At 52.0% G+C, this 19140-nt stretch overlaps 4 protein-coding genes across 4 annotated transcripts; 1 reads left to right on the forward strand and 3 right to left on the reverse strand.

Moving 5' to 3' along the window:
- Window positions 1-114: 114 nt before the first annotated feature.
- AYO20_00455 (hypothetical protein) lies at window positions 115-5328 on the reverse strand (the record flags this gene model as incomplete). The annotated part of the gene is made up of 6 exons (XM_022638766.1): window positions 115-1558; window positions 1612-2426; window positions 2480-2591; window positions 4065-4170; window positions 4236-4804; window positions 4856-5328. 6 exons carry the CDS (start codon window positions 5326-5328, stop codon window positions 115-117), a joined length of 3519 nt encoding a protein of 1172 aa, XP_022505049.1.
- A 2120-nt stretch (window positions 5329-7448) lies between these two features.
- AYO20_00456 (hypothetical protein) lies at window positions 7449-8088 on the reverse strand (the record flags this gene model as incomplete). Its single annotated transcript, XM_022638767.1, has 3 exons — window positions 7449-7789; window positions 7865-8021; window positions 8080-8088. 3 exons carry the CDS (start codon window positions 8086-8088, stop codon window positions 7449-7451), a joined length of 507 nt encoding a protein of 168 aa, XP_022505050.1.
- A 1790-nt stretch (window positions 8089-9878) lies between these two features.
- On the forward strand, window positions 9879-13301 carry AYO20_00457 (hypothetical protein; the record flags this gene model as incomplete). The annotated part of the gene is made up of 1 exon (XM_022638768.1): window positions 9879-13301. One exon carries the CDS (start codon window positions 9879-9881, stop codon window positions 13299-13301), a length of 3423 nt encoding a protein of 1140 aa, XP_022505051.1.
- A 2786-nt stretch (window positions 13302-16087) lies between these two features.
- On the reverse strand, window positions 16088-18461 carry AYO20_00458 (hypothetical protein; the record flags this gene model as incomplete). The annotated part of the gene is made up of 4 exons (XM_022638769.1): window positions 16088-16386; window positions 16483-18033; window positions 18090-18239; window positions 18290-18461. The coding sequence occupies 4 exons, from the start codon at window positions 18459-18461 to the stop codon at window positions 16088-16090; spliced, it is 2172 nt and encodes a 723-aa protein (XP_022505052.1).
- Between the last annotated feature and the right edge of the window lie 679 nt (window positions 18462-19140).

Genomic DNA, 19140 nt, shown 5'->3' on the forward strand with positions numbered 1-19140 from the left:
ATGCCAAGTCAATCGCGGTTGGTATGTAGATGGCTGCCCCTTTTGTCATTCAGCTCCCTGAGACGCGGTGCGCGTTGCATTCCTGCAGTCTGGAACCTGTCTCGGCTTGATCTCTCAATTCATCCTGGGTCCTTGATCGGACGGGCCACCTTGGTGCTGTTGACCCTGGTCTTCATGGTACGCATTGCTCATAAACTCGATCTCGGCGTCGGTGGGCTGTGGGAAATGTAAAGAGGGATCGTTCAATAGCATATCCGGGGGGAAATATTGGTCATACCGCATCATTGGGTCGAACGCGGCAAATGCTTGCACACTTGGAAGCTCAGGCATTGTGTTGTAGATAGAAGGCGCGCTTGGAGCCGACACATACATGTTCTGGGACAGAGGATTGCTGACCGCAGAGTAATTTGCCATGGAAACATCGTGCCGTGGAGGAGAAGGCCTGCCCGGAAGATCCGGCGGCAAATCGTCAACATCACGCCCAATCTTTTTGACTGCTTCCCCAAACAGCGAGAAACATATTGTCCAGGCACGCCTGGCCGACACATTGTCTTCTGCTAGTGCATGCAGCCAACGGATGCCTTTCTTGCATGATTCCAGTATAGCTTCTGCTTCTTCCGGCATGTGGTTGGCTCGGAACGAGATCTCAAGCATCAGAACTGTCGTGGCTTGGACTAGCCAATGTACAATGTTCCACCAGGGGCCGACTCGAATCAGCCCGACGGCATTGGGTTTGTCAGGGATGAGCTGCAGCATATCCATTGCAGCCTCCACGCAAGAGGCGGCAGAATTGCGGTTGAATTCGAGTGATTTGCTTGATTGCCCTGGGATCTTTCGGTCAAGTCGACAGAGACAGGGTCGATGGATGGTCATCTTGGTGCTGTAGTAGAAGAAACCCAAATTCAAGCGAAATTCGTAAGACCCGCGCTCGCGCTGATTCCGTCGAAAAGCAAATGCCTGAGGCAGTTTGCGATACCAGTGCTCAAGGCGTTCGTCGAGGTCCTTCACTTTGGCCTGAACTTCTGACCACGTTCCTTTGATCGCCGCCGGGTTGTACAGACTATGGAAGATGTTCTGGGTCAAGCGAGTCAACTGTACCAGGTGGAGAAAATATAGTGAAGAGTTAGGTTGAACATCCTTCGCCCATTCCAAGTCACCAGCTCTGAGAGCTCCAGGCATCGAGGGCGAACGTGAGTCGATCTTGGTTTGCGAACGAGAGCGGTCGGTTGAAGGGGTTGACCCGAAACTCGGGGTTTGGGAATTTGAGGATGGCGCCCGGTCACCCTGTTGTATCTCCTTGCTCAGAAGTCTCTGGCCTTCCTCGGTCTCGAATTGTTCTTCTTCTAGGGGTATTGGCAGAGGTGTAGTACAGTGGTCATCCATGACACAGTTGACCCTGCCCGTCATATTGCACAGACGATGTTCCAGGGCGTAGAGAGCCCACCAAAGCCGGTAGCGGATTTCCTTGAGTGAATCCTTCAGGCCATTGCTGTCATTGCGCATGTTCAGTCCCAGGGCGCCAGCTCCTCGGATAGCAATTCCATTCAGCATCCATGCACTGCTCTGCAATCAATTGACGCTCTTCCTCAGGGTGGACTGGGCGACACTTACCGGTTGATTTGACTGTTGCACAGCAGGTAGAAAGACATCAAGCCTAGAACCTGGATCTGCTGCAAATCTGGATGATGGAAGATGGTCTCAGAGTTCATACTTAACAGTCGAGCCCGGGTAAAATAGATCAGATGATCCCTCTCGTCGCCTTTCCATTCGGCTTTGATTAGATGCGAATACTTTGCACCGATTGCAAAGATCAAGTTGAGGATCGCGAGCCACTTCTCGGGTGGTCTTTGCACGGTCCCGCTAATGAACCTTCGAAACTGAGTGGTGAGATTCAACCTTCCAACCACGGGAAAGGACGAGTGAACTCGCTGCATGTATGCAGTGAACAGATGGTCAGCAACGTCGGGCGTAGGCATCTCGTAGGCATCAACGGCCTCGTACATGAATATCGATGTGTCATCCATGTGATAGCTGGAATCTTTGATAGTGAAGCCTTCGTCTGCTTCCGAAAGCGGGATTTGGGTGTCACCGACTGGACGTTTCGAAGTCAGCGAGGCACTGGACATGGCAGCGAGCGCCTGTTGCCTCTGATTACCTTGCCGATCTTGTTCAACGTCTCCATACTTGTTCTGCTCGCGCAAGCGCTGGAGCCAGGTGACCTCGGAGTTCTTCCCCATGAAACCCGTCATCCGGGCCTGCTCACGGGTGAAATCCTCATCGGTTCGATCTAGTGCACCCGTGGACCCAGCGCCTGCGGAAGCTTCTGATTCCGCGCCGGACTCATCATCTTCTGCATCGACATCACCAGTTAGGGCAACATCAGCAGTGCCTTCTGTGAGGGTTTCTTCGGCGTCATAATTCGATTCCTGTCCAGAGTGAGCGTGGAACAGGGATTATGTTTGCATTGAGAGGAACTCACCTTCTCCAGCGATGCTCGGATCAATCTTGCGTCGTCTTCATCAACCTTCGATATCAGTTCCCTGAGCAGTTTTTCATAATCGGCCACCTTCTCCGTCAAGGTTCCAAATTGCCTGGACGCCAATTAGCATCTTCACGCTCGAACAAATATGTCGACCAACTTTTTGGCCCTATCTCTTTTGCCATCGGCGTAAAAGCATGTAATCTTAAAGTCCTGGCAATGTTTGCACGCTGGGCGCTCCCCGCTGCATTTGGTCTTGCGATGGCGGCAGGGTTCACATGCATGATTGACGCGGTGCCTTCCCCCTGATCGAGTCGGATCTTCAGATGGATCAATCGATCTCTTCAACCTTGGAATAGCAACTTTTCCAGCTCTCTGAGACGATTCACCCGTCGCAGTGAGAGGAGATTGTGGAACGCGAAACAAGAGGTTTGGCGCGGGGGAGCGAGGTGTCTGTGAGGTGGGCGTAGGGCGATTGGAAAGGTCGGAAGTGGGTGTTTCGATTGAGCGTATTGGAGCCTGGATCGGGGTCTGAGAAACCGACTGAGATCTCGAGGAGGCTTGACCGTGTCCGGAAGTGGGAGCACGGGGAGGTTCACCACGACGCTGCTGTCTTTGCTCCGACATTGGAAGCGAAATGAGATTATTACCTGGCTAGCAGTGCGCGACGACGTGGATGTGGCTCGAGCGGGTGGCAAGTGGCGCAGGGAGGGATTTGGTGTTCTATGGCGTGAGCGGGGGAAATGCGCTTGGGCTGGCACAATTGCGAATCAAGGCGACGGCGAAGCATCCAGTCCAAGTCGCATAACGCTGCATTTGTACCGCAGTGTGAAATGAAATCGAGAAAAAAGGATAGAAGTTCAATACAATGATGAGCCTCCGTTGATCTGAGGCGGCAAAAACCGCCACACTTGTGAATGGGAAACCAGCAGGAAGAGTTTTCCGGACACCCAGGCTCCAGACTTCCCAATGGCACACACAGGATTGGAAGCTATTTCCCCGCCTGACCCGGACACCAGACAAGCACTGTGAAAAAAAGGTCTACGTGTGTAGGTGAATTGGTGCTTCTTCAAGATCATCCTGATGAAAGCCTGAATCCATTTCTACGGTATGAAGGGCAAGCCAAGGCCATGAGCACATGCCACACCAAGCCTGACCATTTCCGCGCACCATTGGAGTTTCGAGTGTAGAAATACAACAACCCTGGTGCATCTTCCGTGCAACAGGGCCGATCATCACCTGATAGGTGCCTAACGTGAACGTCGTGGGGTGCAGAATTACATCATGCTCGCTGTCGCTTAGCTCCCGTGGCCTCCTCGACACTTTCGGAGCTTTCTCGAGAGTTTTTCGCGACCTGCAGCGTGGGCCCTGACCCAGCCAGCTCCTCTCATTCCAGTCTTTGCCAATCGGTGTCAACGGCGAAGGGGGTACGGTAGCAGTCATATCAGTCGGATATACGTGGCCAATCTGCGTGGTGTACAAGTCGAAAAAGTGCTGGAAGTTTCCGACAGTTGAGTCCAACATCTGTCGCACGAGGATGCTCGCTGTCTGTTGCTGGTTCTGGACCTGTTACAATGCTTGCTACTCCTGTCGCTGACGTTTCGCTCCGTGTTGATTCCAATCGCCGCCACCAAAATTCTGACCTGGCGTGGAGTTGAACATTCCTGGATTGAACTGGTTTCCTTGAAAGCCTGAAATACATGGTCAACTTCTGGTAAAGAGGGATCCAGGGCACAAATATCAGCATCCAACGTACCTCCCATTCCCATTCCAGCCATCATGGGATTCATGCCCATATTTGCCATCCCCATTCCACCACCCATGGGCATCATGGTGTTCATGCCCCCACGGCCTCCGCGCATGCCACCCATAGCGCCTCGCATGGGGTTGCCCATCATCCCACCCCTATTGTTGAAGCCGCCGTAATTACCTCCCATCCCCATGTTGTTCTGAAAGCCCATGTTTTGGTGGTTATTGTTGTTGTTGTAGCCACCCATCGGACCAGAGAAATTGCGGTTGTACTGATTGTGCATGTTATAACCACCGCGGTTGAACCCGCCACCCCGGCCACCTCGAAAGCCTTGGTTGTTCATGCCGTAACTGGTATCAGAACGAGGTCCAGAACTGAATGACCCCCCGCGAACCGGTCTCTCTTCCCTGACTCGAGCAGGCGCATCTTTGGGGAGCGTCTTGAACGGATTCTGAGTGGCATTAGTGTATACGACAGAGTGTTTACGCGAGCCAGGCTGGCTGCCGGCCAGTGAGTCGATCTTGTGCTTCATGGCAGTCGCTGCTTGAGGCGTAGAAAACTCGAGATACAATTGGCTGTAGGGAGCTATTAGCAACGATGAGAAAACACAGCATGATTTGACTAACCCTTTGCTCTTGCCATTGACCTTGTGTTCACTGAAAGTCAGGTCCTTCAGTTCGTCTTCAGTCCCTGCTTCGTTAGCCCAACCACGAATATCGTCCTCGGTCGTCCACCAATGTAAGTCTGAAATCATCAACGCGTTGGTAGCTCCGTGGTCGATGGGTCTCTCGTCCGAGGTCTCTTTACGTTTGACACCTTGCTGTGGGACGGGTTTGGAGGCAATGGAATCGGAATGTTCGGCTTCAACCTCGTCGGGTTTTCCCTTGGCAAGAGAGGCAGTTGGACTTGAGATAGGCTGTTTGTCTTCAGTTGCGGGGTCCGCATGTGTCTCTTCCGCTAATACGGGCACATCTTCCTCCGTCTGCAGCTGAATATCTTCGTCCTCCGCCTTGTAATCCATGGTTCCATCGTTACCCATATCGACCTCGCCATCGCCGTAAATATCAATGTCAAAATTGTCTTCGTCTGCAGAGGCCATGGTGGAGGATGCTTAGAGGTAGAGAGGAGGTTAGAATAGAGTCGGATTTTCTGTCTGCCACAGATCTATGCACAAGACGGGCAAATCAACAGGCAGGATATAAGAACCAGGTGGTTTCTGCGAGATACATACAGTATTAGCCAGAGATACATGAAGAGGGTTCACAAACAGAGGATGCATGATCTGAGATTCAATATGTCTCGTGTTGCCAAACATCAAAGTCATCCCGCACCGCCAGACAAGCTCCGACTTTGAACCTCAGGGACATGAGTCACCCAACAAGTAGTACGTACAGAACTCGAGACTCTTGTACAATTCGGTGTGAATCTTCATTGCAAAATCAATGCGCAGTTTTGAATGTCATAATACATGAAGCAGGCCAGCTGCCTTCCTGAAGCTTGTGATACAATTGTTCCAATGTGAAAGTCCAGCAAGGAAGAGAAAGGAAATAAATCCGGCGCCTGTTTCTCGGTGCTGCACCGAGTCTGATCGCTTTGTGAAGTCAGACAGCGTGTTGACCGGAGACCGGCAAGAGATCGCCAGGCAAGGAAACTGGGTGCGTGGCTCGGAAGTGAGAACTCTCGTGCAGGAAACACCGTGTAAAGGAAGGCCGCGCGTGGCAGTGACGAGGAGAAATATGATCTTTACTCAAAGCTTGAGCAGTGAAAAGGGTAAAATGGAAGGACTGCCAGAGGGAATTGAGAAGAGACGAGACGTTGAACAGGAGACACAGAGTTGAGGGTTCAGGCGGCAGCGCAGTTCATCCACTCCTGGCCATACTAAAAGCGGCTTGTATTCTGTGCGCGTTGATATGGGGGACAAGTGACGCCGCTCTATTGTATATCTCCTCGTGTAACACGAGTCGTGTTACACTAGAGATCGCGTTGCCTTTTTCCACAATCTTACACTGATATCGGCAAGGAGTCAAAAAGGGTGACGACGGACACAGAAAGGAGGATCTGACTGGTTTATAGGTGGTCAGCTGCCGCTACCTCTACAGATATCCTTCGGCTGTGCGACCAACGCCGCGTCCTCTACCTCGTACACATATACGACTATGATGAAACTCAACCTATGCATCATCAACATCACCACGGTGTGCGGTATTCTTGCTTAATACTTTTGTGACTTGAGGATATCGGAAGCTCTCTCTCGTCTACCGTCTTTACAGGGAGTACAAGCTGCGCGAGGGATAGCAGATCTTGCTCAAGCAGGGTTCGTGAGTGATTCAGGCAGCATTTCAATCGCTGAGAATTTGACACGAGCATGCCACAGCAGAGCAATAATATAGTGTAGAAGAGGGATGAGTCGAAGTCTCTGGTGGCCAACACTCATGGTTCTCATGCCAAGATTACGGTGGATGGCAAGTTGACGAATCGCTCCTGGCACGTGCTTGTACGTTGGACCAATACTCTATTAAGTGCAACTTTTGGCTTTCCCCGTCTGTCTTGACCTTTCCTTCTCTCTCACGCACCTTGCATTCACAAACACTTCGGATCACCTCTTCCCGAGCCTGCACCTCCCAGCCCGTACAATATGTAATGCATATACATCAAAAGGATGTTATGCCCCATCTTGACCCGATCCAGTACAGTTCTATCAGTATGGCATAGACACCACCGGCGACCACGATTCCAAACAAGCCGATGACAATGCCGAGCTTGCGGTAAACCGAGGTCTGGATTTCCAATAATGGCCTGCCTTCGACTCCTCGGACCCCTTCTTGATATCCCTCTGCGGCTCATATACCGGATGCGTCCCGTGGCCAATGAACCACTATCATTTGCACCTGTCCTCCGTATTGTGGTGTAATCTAAAACAGCCGGCTGATACAATGTCATAATCGATTTACTGTCGAGCTAGTCGCACTTGGACTCTTGTGGTGTGGTTCTTTTGTGGTTGAGGTGAAAAGTATGGGGCCCGGGGTCTCACATAGGTGAGTGTATGCAGGGTTAGTCCAAGCCCCAGCTACTGGAAAACGCCTTTATCCACGAGGCGATCGATATATACCCCTGGGCTGGACTCGGCTGGTCTCACACTAAGAACAACATCACTCCCAATGCGATTCCCACCTTGGCGCCCTTCCTAGAACATATCGCATATATTTCATTTCGTGCCTATCAATTGGTCAAGACCATTGATTCGAAACTACAGCTGCACAGCTCAAGGACATTTCCCCAGGGGTCCTGCATGTACAAGACTGATTCACCATTTGGCAAATTCATGGTGCCCCCGACCTTCTTCCCTCCTTGCTGCGCCAGTCGCTCGCACAAAGCATCCGGGTCTGGGTCAGTCACTCCCATGTGGAAGCAGCCACCTTTAGCATAATTGTCCGGGCCAAATTCCGTCGGGCTCGTTGGTCCGCTATATTTGGGCCTAACAAACTCGAAGAGTTCAAAGCCGATTCCATTCCCTGTAGCCAGACATGCAACTTTGACGTGTTTGAGATCATGGCCATAAACTGTCACTCATGTCAGTAGTGGGACAAGCGCAATCAAGTCTCCCGGTCTGTTGGAGGGTGACCAAAGCTCCTTACTCTTGGACAATATTTCGTCAATCTCTGGGATTCCGGTTTCCTTGATTTCTTGGGGCGCCTTCAGCAAACGAAAGTTCAGGTTTGTCGTGTACCACTTGATTGCTGCATCGAGATCGGGTACCGAAACGCCCACATGGTTGAAGCTGTGGTTGAACTGCTATCTGGGTGTAAGCAACACTGTTTAGACTTGGATCCAGGAAATAACTAGTACTCACTTTAGACATGATGAAGGATATATTGGCAATTGGTCCACCCGAGTATCGGAGTTGATGGGTATATTCCTGTCCTGGCTTCGATCGAGGTAAAGTAGGCCTATATTGTATTGCTGGAACGGAATCTACAGACCCCTTCTAGACAAACACCTTGAAGACAACTTGTTAATATATGCCATATTGTGAGTCCGGGGAACTTGGTCGCCCCACATCCATCCCGGTACCCAAGGCTTCACCAACAATTGCCACTTTTCCAAACGAGTCGTATACTTTTACCCGAAACCCGACCTTACTCTGAACATGTTTTGTCATAATCTGTCGATGCAAATAATAATGATAATGAAGTATTTCACCCGTATCACTGTCTCCGTCGAATGCTCGGCGGTGATCTGGCCCTGTTAATCATCACGTCCGCATACAAGTGCGGCGGGCCGTTAGACTGCCGACGCTCCAGCAGTTGCGTCGACTGGTCTGTCACCTGTCTGTCCCCAATCGTTCTTGGAGGCTCTGCGTCTTTCCCCAGTACCGTGCCGTATATAGTCCTTGTGCGAGATTTTGCCTTCGCAGAACAGACGGAGGATGGGGGCGTCATGACACGAAGTCAAGTCAAGTCGAATCGAGTCGAATGCGAAGTTGTCAGGGTAAGTCATTGATGGCTAGCCGTCTGGCGGCTGCAGAAAGTAGGCACCGTAACAACAGACCGAGTGAAATACAAAGGCAGACGGGAGTTGTCGACGAGTTCGGAGAGTGTGGATTGTGGATTGTGGACTGCGCCCGTGAAGGTTTCACATTCTTATGAGACGCTGTGCGTGCCGAGTACAACGTCTTGAATGGGACTTCCGCAGTCATTGTCATACCTTTAAATCCTCGAATGATGCAGTCTCATACCCCCTCTTCTGGAGTGCCAGACCCTACCAGACGAGTCTGCGACTAGATTAGTGACACCGGCCACATATCCGAGAGCTACGACCCAGATTCGTGGAGCGCTTCGTTCCATGTCTGGACCTCTGGCGGCTCAAATGAGGCGAATTGGAGTTGCGCACGGGTCGTGACGGCAAGAGACGATCCGCGCCGTGCAGGAGAGAAAAGAAAGCCGATTTGAGAGACAGTGGCGACAATGAAAACATATCACAATCTCAACGGCCTCAACCTACTCAGCACTCTCGTGGCGATTGCCAGACATAGGCATGGAGTCGCAACCTCGTACCTGCGATTGCGTCTTAAGGAGGGGGATTCACACAAGTACCTCGTATATCATTGGGACCATCTTCGGTAACACATCCCTCGCAACTGAGTTATCCTCGCCAGTGACAGGCTTCAAAGATGCTTGATGGAATCTCCTGATTGGAGTCGGCTAGGGCAAGCACGGAAAGCCACTTTGCGCACCCTCGCTTCGCCCACGGGCATCCAACCGTTGATCTTCAAGTCTCGCGTTCAGCTCGAAGTTGGTTACACAGATGTCTGTGAAGGTCTGACCATTCATGCACACCAGAGTTTATCCAGGATTCAGGCCACCAAAGGACAATCCCTGCAAGAATCTCGATTGCGGGGGGAATTGGCCATGACTAGCCTCCTCGTTAGGTCAATCACCCGCATTTCTTGCAGGCTTCCTGGCCCCCAGGCGCCTCATCTCTTTTTTTTCCTACTAGGTAAACTTTGTCAGTGAGATTGGTGAGGCTGGGCAGCTGAGAACACTAAACGCCACTCAGCCTGACTTCTTCCTGGATTGTTTTCTCGCCAGCGATACCTGGTGATCGGTCAGACTCGTGGCCATCAGAAATGTGCAATCTATTACCAGCGGGATGGCTACGCCGATAGTGGACACCCAAGAATTGCGCATCAAGCTCACCAAAGCTGTCGCGCAAAAGCGAGATGCAGAGGTACAAAGACTTCTGCATGATAGCGTCTCCAGTGGCATCGGACACGAAAATGACCTGCACACGATCCTTGCCAAAGCTATCAGCATCGGCTACGAGACTGGTGTCAGGCTGTTGCTAGAAGCTGGCGCCAGGTTCGATGCGGGTGGCAGCAGAGGTCCGCTGCACAGCGCTATTGCCAATACCAATGACAAAACCAGGAATGCCATCATCAATCTGCTCCTTAATCACGGATGCGAACTCGAGGCCAAGGATGCGGATGGGAGAACGCCGCTTGTCTACGCTTGTCTACGCGGGCACAACGATGTCATGATTACTCTGCTTGAGCGCGGAGCGGATCCAAATATCGAAGACCATGCCGGCAAGAATACATTGCAAATCATGGCCTCAGAGTCGAAGCGAAACACCGCATGGAGTGCCAAAGCCTTGTCGACGCTTCTGTCCAAGATCAAAAACCTCAACAAAAGAGATAGCCAAGGTCGAGAAGGTCGGACGCCTCTTCTTTGGGCAGCGGCAAAAGGCCAATTGGCCTTGGTCGGAGCATTGCTGCGCATAGGCGTCGGTGTGGTCGACGTCAACCAAACCAACGATCAGGGGCATTCGGCCCTCCACCTGGCGGCTAGGCATGATGAGCCTGAAATGATCAAACTCCTCGTCTTTTCTGGGGCAAAGATCGAAGCGAGAGGTGACGGTGATTGGACTCCTCTACTTTGGGCGGCAAAAGAAGGAAACGAAAGTGCTATTGACGCCCTGCTAACCTCCAATGCCAATGTCAATGCTCGAACGTCGTCCGGGATGACCTCCCTCCACTGGGCGGCAGAGAGCGGGAAGCTGAGTGCCGTCAAGCGCATCTTGAGGGAGCGTAACGCCCACAAGAACAGTAAGGATAGCTTCGACAGCACCCCTCTCATCCGTGCAGCGCAGAATGGCCATTGGGATATTGTGAAGGAACTTCGACCGTATGTGCTGGAAGCCCCCGCAAACCGCATCGCCAAAAAGGCTTGCGAGCGCTTCCGAGCCGCAGTGGTCAATTTCTTCGAAGACAAGGATTCTCACAGTGGTATCAAGAACAAGGTCAATAAGAATACCGTTTGGCAAATCCTCTACGCTCGCGACGATAGAGACCCGGAAAAGTTTGCTATCCCCACCAACTTGGATACGAAGGGGGCGAAGAAGCCACTGTTTCGCTGGATCCATCTGCCAGCCAATAACCTCTCGTGGCTTGAGGCTCTGCTTACAAAATGGTACTTAGAAGGAGATTGCAGAGATGTGACCGCGTTGAAGACTCTGCTTCAGCTACTTGGACGACAACAACATCGAGGCGCTGAGGTCCATTCACGGTTCATGCGACCGACTTGCAAGCGTTTGTGGGTGCCTCCGAAACGAGCGACGGAAGCAGGACACCCAGCATCGTGCAAACCCGCAGAGCCGTCGGTGGTACTCCCTGTCCGACAAGACGAAGAGGTGATGGTCTTGCTGATGCCATATCTTCATTGGGAGACAGACAAAAACAGAGCATCACTGACCCAGACCATACGCGAGCCGGCGGAGAGCACGCATGCTCTTGACGACTCGGAGTTATCCAGTGTTGTCAAGGACAGACTTCTTATCCACGGCTACATGGGAGACTCGACGGATCTTCATCCTCGTCGGACACTAGATCAATTCAAGCATCACAGCTCGCGGACCGATCATCAAGACGCTGACCAGGTTGTGTATCGATTCTGCAAGAAAAAAGGGACAAAACTTAAGATTTTCATGGTCGACCAGTTGTGGCTGATCACCTTTGGCAATCTACTCATTTCGTGCTTTCCAGAGCGATGGCGCCAACCACACCGGGATCCTCTAAATCTATTCGAGGGCGTTGTCGAGGATATCAACTCCACTACCCGCCCTCCTGTCAGGAATGTCTTTGAACTGGCCACCGTCATCACAGAGCGATGTACAGGCCTTTTTGATCGACAGTACTGGGACAATGGCGACCGACCGGACAGTAACGATATGCAGCACAGCGATGATCTGTTGTTCGCTGAGATGTTTCAACTGAGCATTGGACGGCTGACGAGGAAAGAGACCAAGCTCTTCCGGTGCTTTCGAGAAGCGTCTTCTCTCTGGCTCAGAGGTTATGATAGTGGCAACATCCCCTGGGAGTCTCAACAGGGGATGCTCGAGAATGACTACTCCTCGGGCTGGTCATCCGATGAGCACCAAGAAGCCGGCGATACTACGAATGACAGCCTGGATACGTTACATGATCACCGCCAGGCATCCGACTCCTTCGTGAATGATCTGTTGAACATAGACAAAGAAGCGTCTCTTCTGGTGGAATGTAAGGACGTTGAAGACGAATTGGAAATCCTCACGAGCGTTCTTCGACAGCAAAGGCAAGTGCTAGGTGACCTGGACGCGACTCTCCGTGCCTCCAAGAATGTGTCCGAGTCTAATCAATTCGACCTCTTCAACAAAGTTGGCGAGCAGCAACGACTGGTTGATCTGGATCTTCAGGATCTCGATCGCATGGCCCGGCAAGCCAGAAGTGTCAACGACAATTTGACCCAAGTCCTGGACCTCAAGCAGAAGCACGCTAATGCTGTTGAGGCGAGGGCTCAGCGAAAGCAGGCCGAAGAGGCGGCAAGACAGGGACAGACCATCATGGTCTTCACCATTGTTACGATTGTTTTCCTCCCACTAAGCTTTCTCGCGAGCTTTTTTGCGATCGATATCATTGAGTTTCCTCGCCCTGCCGGAACTGGTTCTGGATTACTACACTTGAACTGGGTACTCCAGTATATCATCGGCATAGGTCTGGCTCTCAGCGTGCCGTTGATTGGAGTGGCCTTTGTCGTTGGGGACATCAAAACTTGGTGGCTCAAGAGAGAGCCACGGAAGCATCGTCGGAGAAAAGGGAAGCACGATAGGAGGCGCATATCTCACCCAGACACTGAATCCGATGTTATTGTCGAGAAAAACAGCCCCGCTAGCTGGACCAATAGATTCATCCGGAGGCGCAGGCGAGTCGCACCCTCGCACTACCAAGACTCTGGCGCCGTGCTGCCCACGTTGGGTTACGGGGCTCCGGGCCGTCTGGATGATTATAAAGAGCGGGTCGTTGAGCAGACATGGGCGAGACGCCGTACGAACCTCAGCGGAGTCCAGCATAAGAACATGCAGCCACCGACCATGGTACCAGCTCACGTCCAAACAGGCCGGCAACCGATGTCGTCAATGGATTCGTCCAGGCGAGGAGGGCCTCGATATTCGCGTCGGTTGGGCCGTGTAGGAACGGAGATGACGGAGCGGTCAGCCGCGACCGAAGATCTCGAAGTCGGCAATGGATTTGGCTTCTAACCACGAAGCCTGCTCTTGATGGTACAATTTGCCAGCAGCCTGGCCGTTACCATCTGGGATTTTGACGGGATATCAGGCAAAGTTGGCTGTGCTGTGGAACCTTTCGGTAATGCAAAAGCCTCGGACGAATCAGTCTATATTGACCGCTGGGTATTGGGTCAGGCAAACCGGAGCGAAAAGTTACTGTACTATTAGTTTTCGGGGAAGGGCTGACAGCACACGGTTTGCCAGCCGTATTGCCACTTGAGATAGCAGTCTCATCAGGGCTATAGTTCTATTGCATCTGGTTCTATGCTTGCGCAGGGGAAGATAGCTTTGGGCCATTCCTATTGTAGAAGCCATCTAACCAAACGGGAAATTTGTCCTCGTGGTGACGGCCCAAGGAGGGCATGATGGCCGTGCCGCTTTAATATCCCAGAATCCCGCCAAGCAATCGACCCTGTCTCGCTCCCCTGATCCTGGGCGGCGCAGTTAACAATTCGCTGAAGCCACCTATTGCTCTGCGGCACATGGCGACTTGATACAACTTTCTCAGACAAAACATCCATCCAACCAATTAATTTATTCTCACAAGTTTCCTGCCTGTTTTCTGGTGATCACGGACAACATCGAATTTTGAACACCTTTCTTCCCAAGCCGCATTTTAATTACCCTCGCGAAAAGTGGTCTCCGGCATTGACCGACTGATACAACGCCCATCCCGAAATCGAGCCACCTCTATCACCTTCTACCTTCTACACCACGAGGTCGCGTCAATTGCCCTCCGGGGAAAAGAAAAACTCGATAGAAAAGATGTCTGACATACTGCAAGAGATTGCCGACGTGCCCAAGGAATTCTTCAAGGACGGAACACAGTTCATTAACAGATGCACAAAGCGTACGTTTCTCCCTCTTGCGCTGCTTGTTGGAAAGGACCCCGAATGCAGTACACATGGTAGCAGTGGCGGAGGGAATACAATGAGGAGCAGGAGCAGAGTGCAAAATCGTATTTCTGTATTTACTGCGTTCTCCGCAACTTTCGCAAAGCTGCGCATTGGCCCTCCATGTGTTATACCGGCAGTGCCCCAACCTCGCTCGCTCAATACCGCAGGTGCTGACTTATTTTTGTTTCACGGTAAACAGCGGACCGCAGGGAATTCATCAAAATCTCGCAGGCCGTGGGCATGGGATTCCTGATCATGGGCGCGATCGGTTACTTCATCAAGCTGAGTGCGTACCTCCCCCTTTTCCTCTCTTCGCCGGATTCGAGGCGTGGACCAGAAGAACAAAAAGCTCCGGACATAGACACAAGAGGCAAAATGCTAATAGCATAACCCGCATGGGCTTTCCTTGCGTGCAGTACACATACCCGTCAACAACGTATTAGTGGGATAGTTCACATACACAAGCGACGACAGAACCTGGAGGGGAGACAAGAAAACAAGACAATTCGGATGGTCGCATAAATCATCCCCCCTCGAATCTTCCAATGCATGACGACTGCACCGTCATTGCCACACCAAACACCTACCTACCTGAGCGTTTTTGTATTACTATTTCATTCACCCCCGGGGGTTCCTGGAGAAGAGATATAGGGGACCGTCGAGCAGGGGAAAAACGGGGGTGCGCAGGGGAAAAAGCTGAATCGAATTGATCTCGACGAGCAGTGCATGCATCTTTCTTCCAAATTCATAATGTCGTTGTGAAAAATCTAGTTCGACGATCTCGAGAGCCTGTCATACTGCACACAAGACCGTCTGTTCTGGACAAGCACCGATGCCTATCTCCTCGACGTTCTGGAGAGAGAGAGAGAGAGAGAGAGAGAGAGAGAGAGAGAGAGAGTGTGTGTGTGTGTGTGTGTGTGTGTGTGTGTGTGTATGTGGTCTGTATGTCTGTGTCTGTGTATACGCTATGCTATGTTAGGCTATGCTATGCACTCTCTACTGTCCAGATCCAGATCCAGGTCCAGGTCCAGGCCCAGCTTTCATCCACCCAGATCAACCAGCCTAGCTGACCCCAGCCCAGTCCAGCCCAGCACATCCAAGACTATATCGTATTCTCGTGACATCCATCATATACTTGTGAGAAGTATTTATTTACTTTAGAGTATTTTTTTATGTACCGTTGACCTTGAAGTCCTAGTCCTAGGCCTAGTCCTGACCCTACCAAAAACCAGAATGGCACCCCGAATCTCAATTCATCTATTCGTCTAGTCTGAGTGAGTGTGTGGCTTTTGGAGTGTTCCCCAAGGTATGTGTTTTCATCAGTTCATGCGTATGCGTATGTGTATAAAATGGCGGGCTCTTTTTTAGCGTCGAAACCTCGAAAGGGGTTTCATGGCAATGGTCATGGCGATGGGGACGGGAGTGGGAATGGGAATGAGTGACTCGGGGCCGTGGAAAAGACGGGTCGGGGCCTGGCTGGCTGTTTCGCTACCTAGTAGTGGTTCGGCCATCTCCTCCTTTCGGTCGGCTTCGTGTCGCGCTTGCTTTTCAAGAGCGTTCGCTCAGAGCAAAGGAAGGGTTTCTTCTCCCTCGTATGTACAACCACACTCACACTCACGCTCACACACATAGACGAGGGCATATACAGACGCAACGCCTTGTTGGGAAAGTCCCAGGATACCGCTTGGATGGATTGGGTTTGCAGCACAGGCACGGCGATAGCTCTCGACGGTCGCGATGGAACAACGAGGAGACAAAACATCTCTATCCCCTCCCGTTGCCTTCCGTCTCGTCGTGGTGCCGCAGGCCGCTTCTCAGACTCAGCCGTCTCCCTACCATCCTCGCCGTATCCGCCAGTGATTGTCACCAGATGTTGCCTCCACCGCCCTCGTCGTCACCAAACCTGGCAGGCCGGACGACGTTGCTCCTCAGACCTCTGCCCTCGGCGCGACTCCGCGTCGTAGAGGGACTGCTGTTGGTCGGGTCGCCCCGGTTTCCACCTCTAGCGCGGCGCATGGCGTTGTCAAAGTCCTCTCGGGGATCGAGGCGGGCGTTGTAGTTCGAAGACATGGCCGGAAGAGCCTCGTCGTCCTCGGCGCCGTCGTTCCAGGAATGTACGGAGACTGTGCCCGTAGCCATACCCCAGCCGTTCCAAGACGTGGCTAACCGATAATATTAGCACATGTCTTTCAAGCCCGATTGGCAGAAAAGTAGTCTGCAAAGCCGCAGAAGCTGTGTACATGGAGATTTGAACTTACCAGCCAGAACTGGCGCAGTGGGACTCCAGCTTGCATCCCTGACGCATGTCTTCCACACACTGTTGTGATGTCCGTGTAGTTCGTACCCATAGCCTCCACCGCCGAAGCCGTCACTTCCATCATTTCTCGGTCTCGTGTGCCTCGTTGCTGCATAGACGTCGATTGTGGCCTTCTGGGTACCATCCATATTCCAGATGTATACCTTTCCATCCTCACTGCCACTGTACACATACCGAGAGTTGGAAGACCCTGGAGGCGAAAAGTGACACCGGATCAGTGTCTTGAGGACGGAGTGGCCCCGGAATGTTACTACACTGCAATCTTTGGGATTGGGAACGTAGTCGTCTTCATCGTACGAAGAGAATCGATAGTCAAAGTTTGTGGTGTACGAACGGATGTCGATCTTGGAGAATTCGTTTGGAGAAATCATTTTCCGAAGGTCCCAAAGCTTCATCATCTGTTCCTTGCCGTTGGAGAGGACGTAGCGACCGTCGCCCTTTGAGTCAACGTACGTGAGACCCTCTGTATGGCCGACGAAAATGCCGGCGGGACGGCCATCCGCCATTGATCGTCTGTCCCAAACTCGCAACGTTTGGTCGTCACTACCCGAGTAAAGGATGTGGGGTGAGGATTTGTCACCAAAACAGACCGCATTTACATCGTCTTCGTGGTTCGAAAGACGAACAGTCGACTGACCACGCTCCAAGTCATACACCACGACCGAGTGATCTGATGTTCCGGCGACAATCTCCCTTCCGTCACCACTGAAACGCAAGGACCAGATACCAAAACCATGCCGGCCCATGTACCCGTAGGTCGGTCGGCCCATTCCTGATCCAGGAGCAAAGTTGGTGAAATCCAACAAAGTATGGTCCGAGTGGTCCGTTGGGTCGGTCGGGGCGAGGCACACCGTATGCCTGATCGAGGAATATGCCAGCCACTTGTTATCCGGGCTCAGTGTCGCATCTGTGATCGTCCATTGTCCAAAGGGGTAATCGACTGTCTTGTAGTATTTCCACTCATAAGGGTTGGATGTATCGTACATCCGAACCTTGAAGTTCTGTGTGCAGCTAAAGAAGAAATTCCCGTCGTCGGAAAACTGACCCGAGTAGGCTCGCGAGTCATAGTGGATGATCTTGTCGGCAGTGTTGGAGTTGGGTACTTGATCTTGGGCGATGAGATTGTTCTGCCGTCTCATGGTGGATCGTGCCTCTAACCCCAGACGTCTCCATAGTAGGCGTTCACTGACTGTACGTCGTCTCTTGCGTCGGATGTCCAAGTATGTGTCTCGACAACCATAAGCACCCGAGTTCATCAGCGCCTTTCCAGCTTCGCTCGGGATTTTGGGGAAGCGGTCACCCTTTGGCTTTTGTCGTTGAACCCGCCGACGGCGACTGAAACCGCCATATCCGTACGGCTCGTCATCGTCGTCATCATCATCGTCGGCGAAGAGGTCTCGACCGTTCGGGCCTAACAGGCGGTACCGACTAAGAATAAGTTGCCGAAGAGGCGCACTGGCATTAAGTAGGCCTCGGATGTCATTAACAGTCACTGTTGCAAATAGTTTAGTGGAAGAAACAGGCCGGCAGGTGGTAGTTAAAACCAACCTGGGGAAGGTCGGGTGGCTGTCCGCGAGCCCGTAGCACCACCATCATTTTCAGTTTCGGTGTGATTTCCCTCATCTTCATCTTCATCTTCCTCGTCATCATCTCCGCCTTCGTAGATTATTTCAATGCCGTGTAAAGTCTCCTGGGCATCTGTAGCCAGTCAAAAGCCATACATCTCTCAGAATATGGCTGGTATGTACCAGTGAAATCAGCGTCGCTGTCTTCATCCTGCGTGCCACCTGCGTCGGTACTATGTTCCTCGGTGGGGTGGTAACTTTCGCCGTCATCATCGTCATCGTCAACGGAAAAGATATCGAGGATGTTGGACGGCGAGGGACTCAATCCTTCGCGGGAATCTGGGGAATTGGCCATGGCTTAATTGAGATAAGTGAAGGTAGTCAAAGAGTTAAGGGAAAGAGACCAGGCCGCAGACTGCGGATAGTGATGAGGTATTGACTCTGATCGGGCGACCGCCTGCGAAGCGGTTTACTAAGTTCGTCGAATGCGGGACAATTGAAATGCTTATCTCCGTCTCTGCCGTTTTGGAGCTCAAGTGGAGCCGAGGCCTAGGACCCATACCGACCTGGCATTTCCGCCACGCTGCTTTTAGACTTGAGGGTTGCTGGCCGCTGCAGCGCAAACCGGTCTAGAAATCACTATCCCAGAACAGCCCGACAACTCGAATGATCTCGTTTCAGCTTTCGAGGCTCTAGGTCCTGCCGACGTGCGCAAACCAGGACATGGCTCGGCTCGAGCATGGCTGGCCCATCTTGACATGATGAAATACATTGTTGCCTCTAGCCTCAACAGTGCGTTCGTTATTGGAACGACTTGGACTGGGACGCGGCTATCCACTAGCAAATGAAGTCGGTTTCTGATAATGTCCGAAACTATACAAAGACGCCCGCTTCGGACCCCAGCCCATTTGGAAGTGCTTGGGACGTCTTATAGAACACCGCCCTCAGATTTATGGAGGTGTATAGGACAGAAGACAACCGACGCAGAAATGCAGGGAAAAGGGAGGAGAGAGGGGGACCAAGAAGATGTGTTC

This window comes from Fonsecaea nubica (assembly GCF_001646965.1).
Source record: "Fonsecaea nubica strain CBS 269.64 chromosome Unknown Scaff2, whole genome shotgun sequence".
NCBI lineage: Eukaryota > Fungi > Ascomycota > Eurotiomycetes > Chaetothyriales > Herpotrichiellaceae > Fonsecaea > Fonsecaea nubica.